This window comes from Diadema antillarum, unplaced genomic scaffold, assembly GCF_040938485.1.
Source record: "Diadema antillarum isolate AM-2024a unplaced genomic scaffold, OU_Dant_1.0 scf00000012, whole genome shotgun sequence".
Classification (NCBI taxonomy): Eukaryota; Metazoa; Echinodermata; class Echinoidea; order Diadematoida; family Diadematidae; genus Diadema; species Diadema antillarum.
This window is the reverse complement of record NW_027270901.1, coordinates 474871-487293: the sequence shown is the minus strand read 5'-3', so window position 1 is coordinate 487293 and position 12423 is coordinate 474871. Positions and strand designations below refer to the sequence as shown.

Genomic DNA, 12423 nt, shown 5'->3' with positions numbered 1-12423 from the left:
TGAGTGGCAGCAGCATCTTTTAGTGTCTGGCAGATTCCAAATTATATTGATAGCCACCTGAAATATTGGTACCAGAAGTTTATTTCATTAAAGAAAATTTATCATAGAGAGCTGGTAGAATATATCTTGACATGTTTAGAGTGAATTACAAAAGCTTCCTTTTTGGCACAAAGGCCTTATTTTTTCTTTTCTATTTCATACAAAAATGAAACACTAAAATGAAATGCCTGCATTTCCATCATCAACCCAAATATGGCTTTTAAGGCAACTTTTGTTTACATATTAAGTCTTAGTTGCAGATATGTCGTCTTTCATCACAACAGAAACAAATTTTTACATTCCATATACATATCTTTATATTATATATATATATTTTATTTTTCTCATTTTTTTCATTTTTATTTTTTTTTTTTTTTTGGGGGGGGGGGGGGACAATCTATCAATTTGTGGAGAGAAATTACAGAAAAGAAAGGTGTTTTGGAGCTTGGCCTTCACAATGACAAGATCATTATTGGAAAGGTGCAGGTACTCTGGTTGCTACTCTGGTCTATGATATCCAAAACAAAAATCAAGCAATAAAGTCTTTCCATCCTTTTTCTACCACAAATAGTACAACTCAGCTTACAGACCCATGGAAACTCCCCACTGCCCAAGGAGAGCCATTGTATTTCCACAGCAGTGGAGATACAGACGGGTAAGCCTGTTTTCCGTTGTGTACGCAGACCCATGGTAACCCTTGCTGGGGCATTCACTAATGAATGACTACTCCCGTCTAAGCCAGATTGCACTGACAATGGAGTCTCAACAGGAGCTTAAAAATTGGTTATACAAATGAGAGACCCTGGGTAATTATCACTATCTACATTTGAGTGCAGAAAATATCTGTAGCCCCAGAAGCTCAACAAAAAATACAAACAATCAAGAGGACATTTGCAATCATAGCAACTTCCATCACTGTGCCATATTGATATTTGAGAACAGGTATCTGCAAGAATAGAAACACTAACACAAACAAACACAGATTTATGAATGTTTCTAGGAACAGACAGCAAATACGATGGAGATTAAATGTTGGTATCTGAGCTACAGTTATGAAGCACATTGGTATCATCTTTCTCAGCAAGATTTTATCCATTTTTTTTCCAAGGGAAAGCTCATGCTTACTTTACAATTTACAAATGGTATGTTGAATTAACCCAGTCTCATAGAGGTGACACCATTTAATCCACTATTTAAACCATTTGGGGAGTGACAGAACTATATGGGGGGGGGGGATGCAAAAGTGGGAAATGAGATATTGCAGTAGACTTTGATATTTAACCCACCAAACATAAGAGTTATCAGAGATATCATCCTTGTCTGAATGTAGCATGTGTAATCTATCATAATGGTGAAATAATTTTGCAGGGTAAATGACATTGTTGGAAATCACTTCTCTTGCTAATCCATGATTTTTACAGCTTAGAATACGAAAAAAAATGTGTTCACCATTTTTTTTTCACATTTACACAAGTGAAATTGTTAAATCTAATTGAAGCTACAAAATATCTGACATTGTCAGAAGCAGGTCTCCTGCACTGAAATTGTATTATCCATGAATACTTTTGAACAAATGTTAATTAATAACAATTAATTTAAAAAGGGAACTGCAATTCTGGTGAGGATTTGCAATGGGTTATTATTGAAGTATACTATACAGGCTGAAACAATCTAATAGCCTCACACTCTTCTAAATCCATATCATGGGATAACCAAGTCATGAATATAACCAGTTACTAATGCACTGAATGTACTGCACTACAAAGGCAATCAATATGAATGATCTGATAAGCTACATGTATCTGGTACTGAATTGAACATCATAGTATTTGGGGCACCAACTGCTAGGTTTTCCTTTTTGTTTTTGTTTTTTCTGTTTCCAGGGAAGATAGGAGACAGGGAGGAGAGGTGGGGAACTATGTATAACTCAGTGATAAAGTTCATCACTGTAAACAAATCAGCTTCTTTTTAATATTTCATGAGTGCTGGGGAGAGTATGGATGGATAAAATCAGACCTTACCTAACAGAAAGTACAACCTTGATGGGACAACTCTATTTTGATATGAGTTACTGTAAAAACGAGGAATGTTCGCATGCATTTTAATTTCACGAATTTCACGAGCGCCAAGATTCGCGAAATTAAAATGCATGCGAAAGTTCTTGTCTACACTATATGCATTGAACGCCAGTGGCAATTCGTGAAAATTTCATGCTATGAAAAAGGCTGTTGGCTCCAATTCGCGAAAATTTCATGCCGCAAATATATCACGTTTTACAGTACACTCTTTACATAAATAGCCGCTTTCACCATGTAATACTAAGCAGTCTTTTTTTTTAATGTGAGTAGCTGTATTACTATGTAAGTGTCACACTTTCCTTTTCCAATACACATATCAATGAATATTGAATGCTTGCATACATAAACGCAATTTAAAGAAAAAAAAATATCATGCCACCAACGTTAGCTGTTTACTTAAACCACAAAAAAATCCACATTCATGGACCCAAAGTTCAACATATCTCTTCCAATCTGTACCCACTTCACAATTCTTGACGGATGTTTGGCAGTAACTTAAAGGAACTAATCATTAACCAGGATGTCATACTACAAATTCAAATATAACCAGCCTTGCCATACAAACCAACCATATCTTGAGGTAACAATAAAAAAAATAAAACAACAAACAAACAACCCTATCATAAAGGCATACACTTATGCAGCAACATCATGCTGGACCGTCTTTTGGGTAAACCCCGCTTTTTCCCTTCCCTCCCTGTCTTTCTGTAGCAAAGCCTGATCGCCCTGCGATCAATAGACTATCTCATGCCTGGTTAGATTTCCCCAGAGGGAGGCCCTATTGTTTGCACAGGTAGATTGGCACAATGGGACCTCAAAGGCTGTTACCATGGACGATGACAAACAATGGCCCAGTGGAAAGACAGCGTGACACTCGATACAGAGTCCAGGAAACGCGATGCACCTGCTGGATTACACCAAGTGCTCGCGCACAATAAATGCTTTACTGGGGGTTGGTTAATTTTGGTATGTGTGTGTGTATGCAAAATGTGTGTGTCTACTAGATGAGTGACTTAGAAAAATTTCTGGTAGGTATTTTGGGATAGGTCCTGAACAAATGAGGATTGTCTAAGCTCATGAAATCAAGATTGATGAAGTGGGAGTACATTGCTCTTTAGTGATGACTAAATCTGAGGTAATTGCTTGCATGGGATATGTGACGTAAAGATCAATACACCAGTATGACTGAATATAGATGACGCCAATTAAATCATGCATACAGCAACCCCCCACATTATGAGTTATGTCTGTGGCCTAGCAATGTGTGCTGCATATTATGACAAAATGAAGATGAGAAGACAATATGTACATAAATGTCACATGCTTTACATAAGATTCTTCAAATTCAAATTCTTCACAAATTTGAATTGAAGTGCTGTCAACATTCTAGGATTCACAGGTTCTTAGAACCATGGATATAATCAGTGAACATGACCACGGTAACAAAAAAAAAAAAAAAAGAATGAAAACCAGTCAAACCTATCTATAGTGGCCACACGAGGGCAATCAAAAAAAGTGGCCATTATCAATCAGGTGGCTGCTACAAACAGGGTCTTTAACACAGCTTTTCTATCGGGGAATTGCTTTAGTGACTTCATATGACAAGTAGTCACTAGAAAGGTGACTGCTAAGATAGGTTAGACTGTATCAAAAAAAGAATATGTGACAAGTGGATATCATACTTTTCTCCACGGCTGTATCTGCCATGCAATGAGAAATGATGAAATGAAGGCTAACATACACAGGAAAATGACACTATCAATCCAAAACAATAAGTCATTCTTCAACATTATGAATGGTTAAACATGGTTACATTACATGGCAATCCAATGATGTATAGTTAGCAGGTTTGTATCTATTACAACCATTAGCAGGGGCGGATCCAGGAATTCCATAAAGGGGAGGCGCCTTTATTATAGGGGGCGCAGGTCCTCCCCCCCCCCCATTTTTTTCTTTTTATTTCTTTTGTTTTAATAAAAAATAAAGCGGGGGAGCACGCCCGGTGCACCCCCTCTGGATCTGCCACTGATCAGTGTCATGCATTCATGATGATCCTATTTCAATAGTTTGCTACACTGAACTTACAAGACAGTTTTAATCTCCCTATCACAAGTTCTTGCAAGCAGATGTTAATGTGGATAATAATAATTGTAATGTTTACTTACCAGTATGAGTAATCAAATGTGAACTGTTTGAGAGGAAAAGAAAAGAGACAAAATATTAGTGATTATATGACTGACTTATATATTTGATTTATTCTGTACTCCTGCATGCTCTATACTGCTTGTGTAAAGACATGATATACATGAACCTGGCATCACTTTATCATTTCTGAGAGATAAAGATCCAATAGAGCAAAGTTCAAAGTGACAATTTGTAGTTGGTTTCACCAGTGTTTCACTGCTTAATCTGACAGTTATCCATAATACCACTTGATAAAAGACATCTCATGCATATAAAAATCATAATATATACAAGATCTCTTCTGTAAGCACACACACACAAATACTAAAATAGATTTTCTAATTAGTCGCAATTAAGTGCACTAGGATGGTGATTGACAAATAGTATGGTCAACATTTCATTGTAGGTCCATGACATTTCACAGCACATTGACTGAATAAAGTCTACATATTGAAAAGCAAATTTTGGTCAAGCCTACTTGTAAATCAACTTCAGTTATGTTGACCATCTAGACAGAAAAATTGAAGAGACTGACCTATACAGTCATATTGTGTAACCAGTCTTTTCTTTGTTAACATGCAGTGTTATAATCTATTGCAGCTACATTTTTATGAACAATTTACAATATCATTTTTGTTTAATACTTACAGACTTAGGTTCATCCTCTGTTCGCAATTAGAAGAGGGTACAAAAAGAGAGCGAGAGAGAGATGAAAATAAGAAGATGAGAGAAAGAGGGGGAAAGAAAGAGAGAGAGGGAAAAAATACATTAGTCAATTCATCACTACTTAGGCAGATTGCACTAACATGTCACACACCATTAACCAGAAGCTGCACAGCTTGTAAAATAGTACTATTTGTTCTCAAATAAAACACTATAGTCTTGTATGACATAAAGATTTACTTCATCAGCCATGCACAGCAAGATTATCAATTTTCCTGTTTTTTCTCTCTGGCAATATTTCATGTGCATAGGGTCCATGAGGTAAAGTAAACTTTACCTTTCATATCTTTGCCTATTTAGAACATCAAGAAGTATCTTACTGACCCAGTTATGGGAAATTCATTGCATTTGAGGTATCTTCAATGCATATTTGGCATGAACTTGTGATGCAAGTGAAATATACAATGTAACTGTTTTAGTACTCTGATCTGAGCTAAAAATACTTTAAAATATCAAGTTCCAAAACACTTTATTTCAATGTTTGAACAATGCCCATTGTCTTGAATGCACTTCGTGTCTCAATTTCATTTCATTTTATTTTCATTTCATTTCTGTTTGGTCCAACCAATGTTTAAAGATATGACATGGAAATTTGGCTTCGTCACACGATCAATATAAAAACATTAAAAAAATGAGAACAAAAAATTGCTTCACACATAAGATCAAATGGACATCGGTACTAATTTGTTACAGAGAAATACCCAAACAAAATGCATGCTGTAATCATTATGTTATATAACATAGTATAAAGGATATATGAAAATCCTGCATGACAATTAACTATTTCCAAAGAAAATGGATAATAAAGAAAAATATTTAAAAAATCAACAACAATCAGAAATCAGAAAACTTTTTTTCATTTGAAATTACTTTGTGTGAGCTACCCAATTGTATGTCATATAACTCATACTCTTCTATTACTCAATAATGATATTATAATTCAATGTCAGATTAAAGTTCAAAAGTGCCTTGTTAGTTTTGACTTTTGCCCCTTCAATGATATAAACAACTGATCCTAGAATATCACATAAAACGGATAGGATACATTGAAATACTAATATCGGATAAAGTATATATATGGTTTACTGTACAGAATAATCAATCACTATATGCCAAGGGGAAAAATGAAAAACAATGCACTGCGACCAAGTACTGGTACTAAAGGTAATTACAAGGGCTTAAACTGGAAGGTCACACAAATTTGTGATGTATTTAACCAGGGAGGGGGAAGACCACCTCCCTGATTTAAAGGGACTGCACAGTACTGGTTGAGGTGGGGATTCATGTTTTGAACATTCCTAAGTGAGATAATGAAAAACCTAGTATGAAATATGAAAGAGCATGTAATTTTAAGCAGGATTCAACATTTATTTGATGAATATTGGTTTTCAAATGGCTGAGATATCCACACAAAAAAAGTGACAATAATAAAAGGCGACAGGCCACGCCTTTTATTAGGATATCTTTGTTTAACATTGTTTTGGGATATCTCAGCCATTTCAAAACCGATTTTCATCAAATAAACTTTTGATACCCCTTAGAATTGCATGCGCTTTGACATCTCATAGAGTGGTTTCTGAATATCTTGCAAAACGTTAAAAGCTAACTCCTCACCTCAACCAGAACTGTACACACCCTTTAACCCAAGAGCAGAAAGAAATAATTACATGTATCAACCCTGTCTACACATATATAATTTTCATGTGTGTGTGGATGTGTGTATGATATAACAATGACTTCTGTAGATATAGCAATAAGGGTATAAATCTGAATTTCAAATTACATGTATGCATCTTATTTCCCAATGTTTAAATTTCCTATTCCTATACACATTCAGGAGTTTTAAACAACTCTGAAGAATGTTGTACTTACCAAAATTTAGAACCACACAGGGACAATTTTTGATTTCTTACTTAGGACCAGAACTTTGGAACACATTGCCACGAGAAATGCGTGAACAAAGCAAAAGATCTACATTTCGTAAATGCCTTGCAGATTTCCTTCTCTAATAGATATTATATACTGTATCATGTATAATTAGTTTTCTATGTTAGAAAATATATGATGTACAGTGTATTTAAATATTAACAGCCATTTCAACCAACCATGTAATAATTTTTCGTTTGTGTTTAGCTTTTAGTATGAAGATCAAGGTGACCAATCTCGACTAGCACGTGTGCTAACTTTTGGTTTCCTTGTTAACAACAACTTTGTAGAATTACGCTACATGTATCACATTTAAATCTCAAATGTCTTCATTTAATCATGTTATTGTAAAGGAGTAATAGATAAGTATTTTTTTCATATATGTATGTAAATATAATTGTATAATGATTGAAAATGTACATGTTCAAATGTTGTTGCTAATAAACTTCAAAGTTTAAACTTCATATGAAAGCAATATATCCACCACATTTGAAAAAAAAAAAAATTGAGTCCCTGAACCTAACAACATTAGATTGAACATTCTCTATTGTACTATAACACAGCTACATTCTTTTAAATACCGTACTTACTTGGTGCTTCTGGATTTTGAATTTTCGTTGTGGCTCCATTCATAATAATAACACATTTTGCCCCTCTGTCTTTTTCCCTGTGATGAAAGAAAAGAAACAACAGCTGAATGATTACACAGTGAAACTGTGAATACTTTCAAATATTACGCCACTGTCACAGTCTGTCACACAAAGACCATATTCTTCTAAGATCTCGCCACTACAATATGCATCATTCCTACTTTGTCTTTCAAGTACTTTCACTTCCAGACTCTGAAACAATGCTTTGGGCAACTCATCATGAAATCAGTATGAAAAGCAACCAATACAGAGATTAGCTACTAAAAAAAAAAGAAGAAAATAATGCCTCCGGCACCCTTTGGGCATAAAAAGAGAAAAACTTGCATTGTATACGTAATTCTGAACACATTTTGTAAAATAGCTAGTTTATGCAAATACCTGAATGTGTGTATACATCAGTTCTACTATTAATTGAGCAAACTACAGCGATTGACTTGGAATTCTAAAGATTAAAAAAGAAAATAATTTTTGCATTGCTCAGCAACCAAAATGAATGAATAAATTTAAAAACTTGGGCTACTGGAACAAATTGACTGCTGTACAATGTCAAGTGATAATTTAATCTTACCTTGAGTTGAATGGCCTCACCCTCACTGCCACTTTGACTCTGAATGAAGAAGAGAAAATGTACAGAAAAGGATCATGAATGTGTGAAGCAATGATTCTGAGAGCTGGAGACTGTACGGAAATTAAGCTCTTTCTGTCATAAAGAAAGTTGTGTCCACATGATAAACACGACTGACAAATCTCTCAACTGTCATATTCATACTTATATTCGATTTTCTGTGAGTCTAGTCACTCTAGAATGGCTAAACATGACATGACATATAATATCTATGTTGAAAAAAAGAAAAAGTATAAACAGTACAGATATATTGCATGTAGCTCTTTTATCTACACTTAATGTATCAGTGTTTTTAAGATACCTTAACTTAGTTATGAAATGTATAAATATCACTTTCTCTACTAAATTCTTTGCAAAAGTGCTATGACCACTTGGCATATAATGATTTGTCATACATTTGACTAAATTCCTTCTCAGCTGGCAAATAGCTTTTGACAGGGAGAGCTGGTTGAGTATACCATACTGTAAAAGTGAATATTTCTGTGTATTTTTTTTTTTTGCACTCTTACGAGTAAGATGAATTAATAGCATGTTTTTGATTATGCAGAAGACACTTATAAAGTGATAATTTTAATGAGCCAAAATATTTAAGTGCTTTTATATTTTCTGGTTGCACAAAATGCATTAAAATGTCCACTTTTACAGTAATGTACACATTTGACAAGGATATCAATCAAAAGTGTACATACATGTATGTGTTAAAAGTATCTGAGATTATCATGGTTTCTGAATGGGGAATATTTGAAGAAGATAAGAAAAATGAAAGATTTGTGACCACTTGGATGTCAGAGATCAAGAAATATCTCAAGTCATGGCCATTCTAAAACACACAAACACACACACACACACACACACACACACACAAACAAAAAACCTACAGTAGATGTAGGCATACTACTGACAAAGCCAAATCACTGGGTTTTCATTGCAATGCAGCAGATGAGATGGATGTGTGTCTGCAGTATACTATAATGCCTTTTTAATACAAGAGCAGTCTTTGTATTAATATTGCAGTATTGATAGCATAGTGTACAATCAGGGAGGCCCTGGTACAATGGTAATGCCTGCTGTAAAACCCCCCAGTGATTATTCTGTTGTGTTGGGCATCAACAGAATACTTGATATTTGTGGACTTGATGGCACAAATTAATAATGGAGTGCTGTGAGGGCATTTGATGTAAATTTGAGAACAACAAGCTATGTGTGTGTGTGTGTGTGTGTGTGTCTAATGTAAAATAGCCAAGATGTGTGAGTATTTGCTTGGACAGTATAATACATCCAGAAAAGATAGCAACCTGCACCCAAATCAGGTGTGATGCTTCATTAGGCAGGGAATACCGAGTACTCTACGAAACACTGTGCCTAATGCACTGTTGCCATCCTAATAACCACTACAACTTGTACAAAATTTGAAAATATCCTACATGATTCCTACCCACATAAAAATGAACTTACATGTACACTTCAGGATGAAGCTGGTAAAAACAATGGTCATAAACTTTGGATACGCAACTGAGAACCTATATTAAATTTTATCACAATACTGCCTTTTTACAGTTTAAGTGATATTCATTGTTTCCATTCAGTAAATAGTTGAAAAGAAAGCAGTTTAATGGTTTAAAATGCCATTCAAAATTTTGATCTTCTATAAGTTCGAGTTCTAAGTTCAAGAAAATATGTAAAGCAAGATTAATCAGGTCATCACTATGACATGAACACTGACACACATTGTATTTACAGAGTGTACTATTTCTGTTGATGTGTAGGTTTAGAGTAAGGGTGAGGGGATGACAAATTTGGGAAATAAAAAAAAAATACTGCATAGCTATAATAAAAAAAAAAGTATTCCCAAACTATTTTAGAATTCGACTTATTAGATTAACATTTCACGTTATCACTTTTTTATTTTTGTATCTATCTCACTTCTAGAGGTGGAAAAAGGAACTTGCAATAATTGTATTTTCATATGTTATGGGTTAAATGACACATCATCACTCCATCTTTTGTTTTTCTTATTGACTGAAAAATGGAAAGGGAAATAGAAAAAGGAACATCCATCTTCCAGGGAGTCAATGATAGTCACATAATTATAAACAAAGGACACATATTAATTGGCCATCGCACTGCATAGAAACAAAATAGATCTGGTATTACAGTAAAGCATCGCCGGCGCCACATTTTCAAAAGTGGGGGGCCCACTTCCAGGTTTCATGAGCTAAGAAGCAACCCAAAAAATAAAAAATAAAAAAAGGCCTTCAGCGCAAAAACAGAGCCTTACACTTCAAGGTTTCCATTTCTTTCTTCCACACTTCCGGGGGTATAAAAGTGGGGGGGGGGGGGGGGAAGGGGGGGGGGGCGCGCAAAGTGGTGACACCTTTCTGTATTCCTTTGTATGGTGCAAACAAGTCATAAACAAAGGACACATATTAATTGGCCATCGCACCGCATAGAAACAAAATAGATCCGGTAGTACAGTAAAGCATCGCCGGCGCCACATTTTTAAAAGTGGGGGGCCCACTTCCAGGTGTCATGAGCTAACAAGCAACAAAAAAAAAAAAAAAAAAGGGGGGGCGTTCAGCGCAAAAACAAAGCCTTACACTTCAAGGTTTCCATTTCTTTCTTCCACACTTCCGGGGGTAAAAAAGTGGGGGGGGGGGGGGGGGGCGCAAAGTGGCGACACCTTTCTGTATTCCTTTGTATGGTGTAAAAAAGTGCACCCCCCCCCCCCCATTCCGCCGGCCATGAAATGTAGAGTACGTAGTAGAAGTGGTGTTCGGTGAATAGTACACAAGTGCTAGTTCCAATTAATGCAACATTATTTCATACGAAACTAAGGAAGCCTGTAGCACTGAAATAAAGAAACTTTGTGAATTTGGTCTGGTCTCGCCTCGCCTACTGGCTATGAAATGATGGACCATCTTGTGGTATAGTAGATCTACTTTGTTTCACTATAGACCATATGTATGCGAGTGTGACACCCGACCCTGGCCTAGACATGATGATTGATGATGATTAGATTTAGTGAATCAGTCAGCTTAATTATAGTACCTTCAAACGGCTGTAAATGCTTTGGTATGTTATTGTAGAATTCTACTAGTACTAGCTACACACCGAACATTGAATTTGTTATTATTCTCGTGGCTGTGTCTTCACCGATTTTGCAAATACATACACTGCCATGGCTATGGCCAGTGCCCACTTGATTCACTACTGTTAGCTATAGTATTAGTGTCATGTCAGAATGTATCTTGGTCCTAAATAGAAAGTTAGTGGGATCCAAATGCCAGACGGGCATATACTTACGATTCCCCTCCACCCGACATCTTGAGACGTGGTGGTTCCCCGGCAGCACTCCGGTGTCCCTCCTAATTAAATTGGCAAATACTATGTCTCTTCCCAATCTATCCTACCCTTCTTTCTTAAATGACGGGTCAAGATCACGATCTACACACTATTTCCTCATATTCCAGCAAATTTGCTTCCACTTGCCACATCCAGTATGTTATGAATCCAATCCAGTGAGGAAATAGTAGACGTCAAGTGTTCTACCATACCAAAGATAACACCGGCCTCACGCCTGTTCACTACATGCTACATACGTCGAAACAGGCAGTGAAATCGTACTGCATGGTTCAGTGCTCCACGTTGAGCGTGTGCGCACCAAGGCAACTGGACAAATTGACGTAAGGCTGTCTTGCCTCGTCAACATACAAAGAGGGAAATCTAACATGTTGAAGTTTCTACTACTTTCTTTACTTTGAATATTCTCAGTTAAAAAGAAATGAAAAAAATAACTAGTAAAAATTGATAAGATTTAAATACCTCATCTAATGTCAAAAACATGAAATTTGGAGTACAATGAATTATAAATTATATCAAATCCCCTCTAAGGAAAGATGGAATCTTCTAGACCTCAACACGGAACCGGTAGCGGACAAAGGAGAACAGGTGAATTCCTTTCAGCTTCAAACGTGACAGCCTTCATCACAAGCAAGCTCAATGAACTCTTACGTAATTTGTTGTAGGCAACCATACAACTTTTTGAGGTCTTCTTCCGCGATGAGCGCGTGTACGTAATATGTGTGTTGGCGTGTGTAAGCGTGCATCAATTTTAGAAGCAAGAGTTTTGATTTGTGAGCTTAGCTAATTATTCATTCAATAGCCCGAGTCAAAGAAAACATCCAAGATGGTTCACGAG

At 35.9% G+C, this 12423-nt stretch overlaps 1 protein-coding gene across 1 annotated transcript in view; it reads right to left on the bottom strand.

The window, feature by feature from the left end:
• LOC139720870 (kinesin-like protein KIF28) overlaps positions 1–11847 on the bottom strand; it is a 53116-nt gene extending 41269 nt beyond the window's left edge. The window contains exons 1-5 of the mRNA XM_071632206.1: positions 11529–11847; positions 8169–8207; positions 7541–7617; positions 4950–4966; positions 4283–4305 (exon numbers count right to left, since the gene is read on the bottom strand). Of these exons, the coding sequence (XP_071488307.1) occupies positions 4283–4305; positions 4950–4966; positions 7541–7617; positions 8169–8207; positions 11529–11548 (176 nt within the window). The 5' untranslated portion in view covers positions 11549–11847. The remainder of the gene's footprint in view (positions 1–4282; positions 4306–4949; positions 4967–7540; positions 7618–8168; positions 8208–11528) is intronic.
• Positions 11848–12423: the final 576 nt, after the last annotated feature.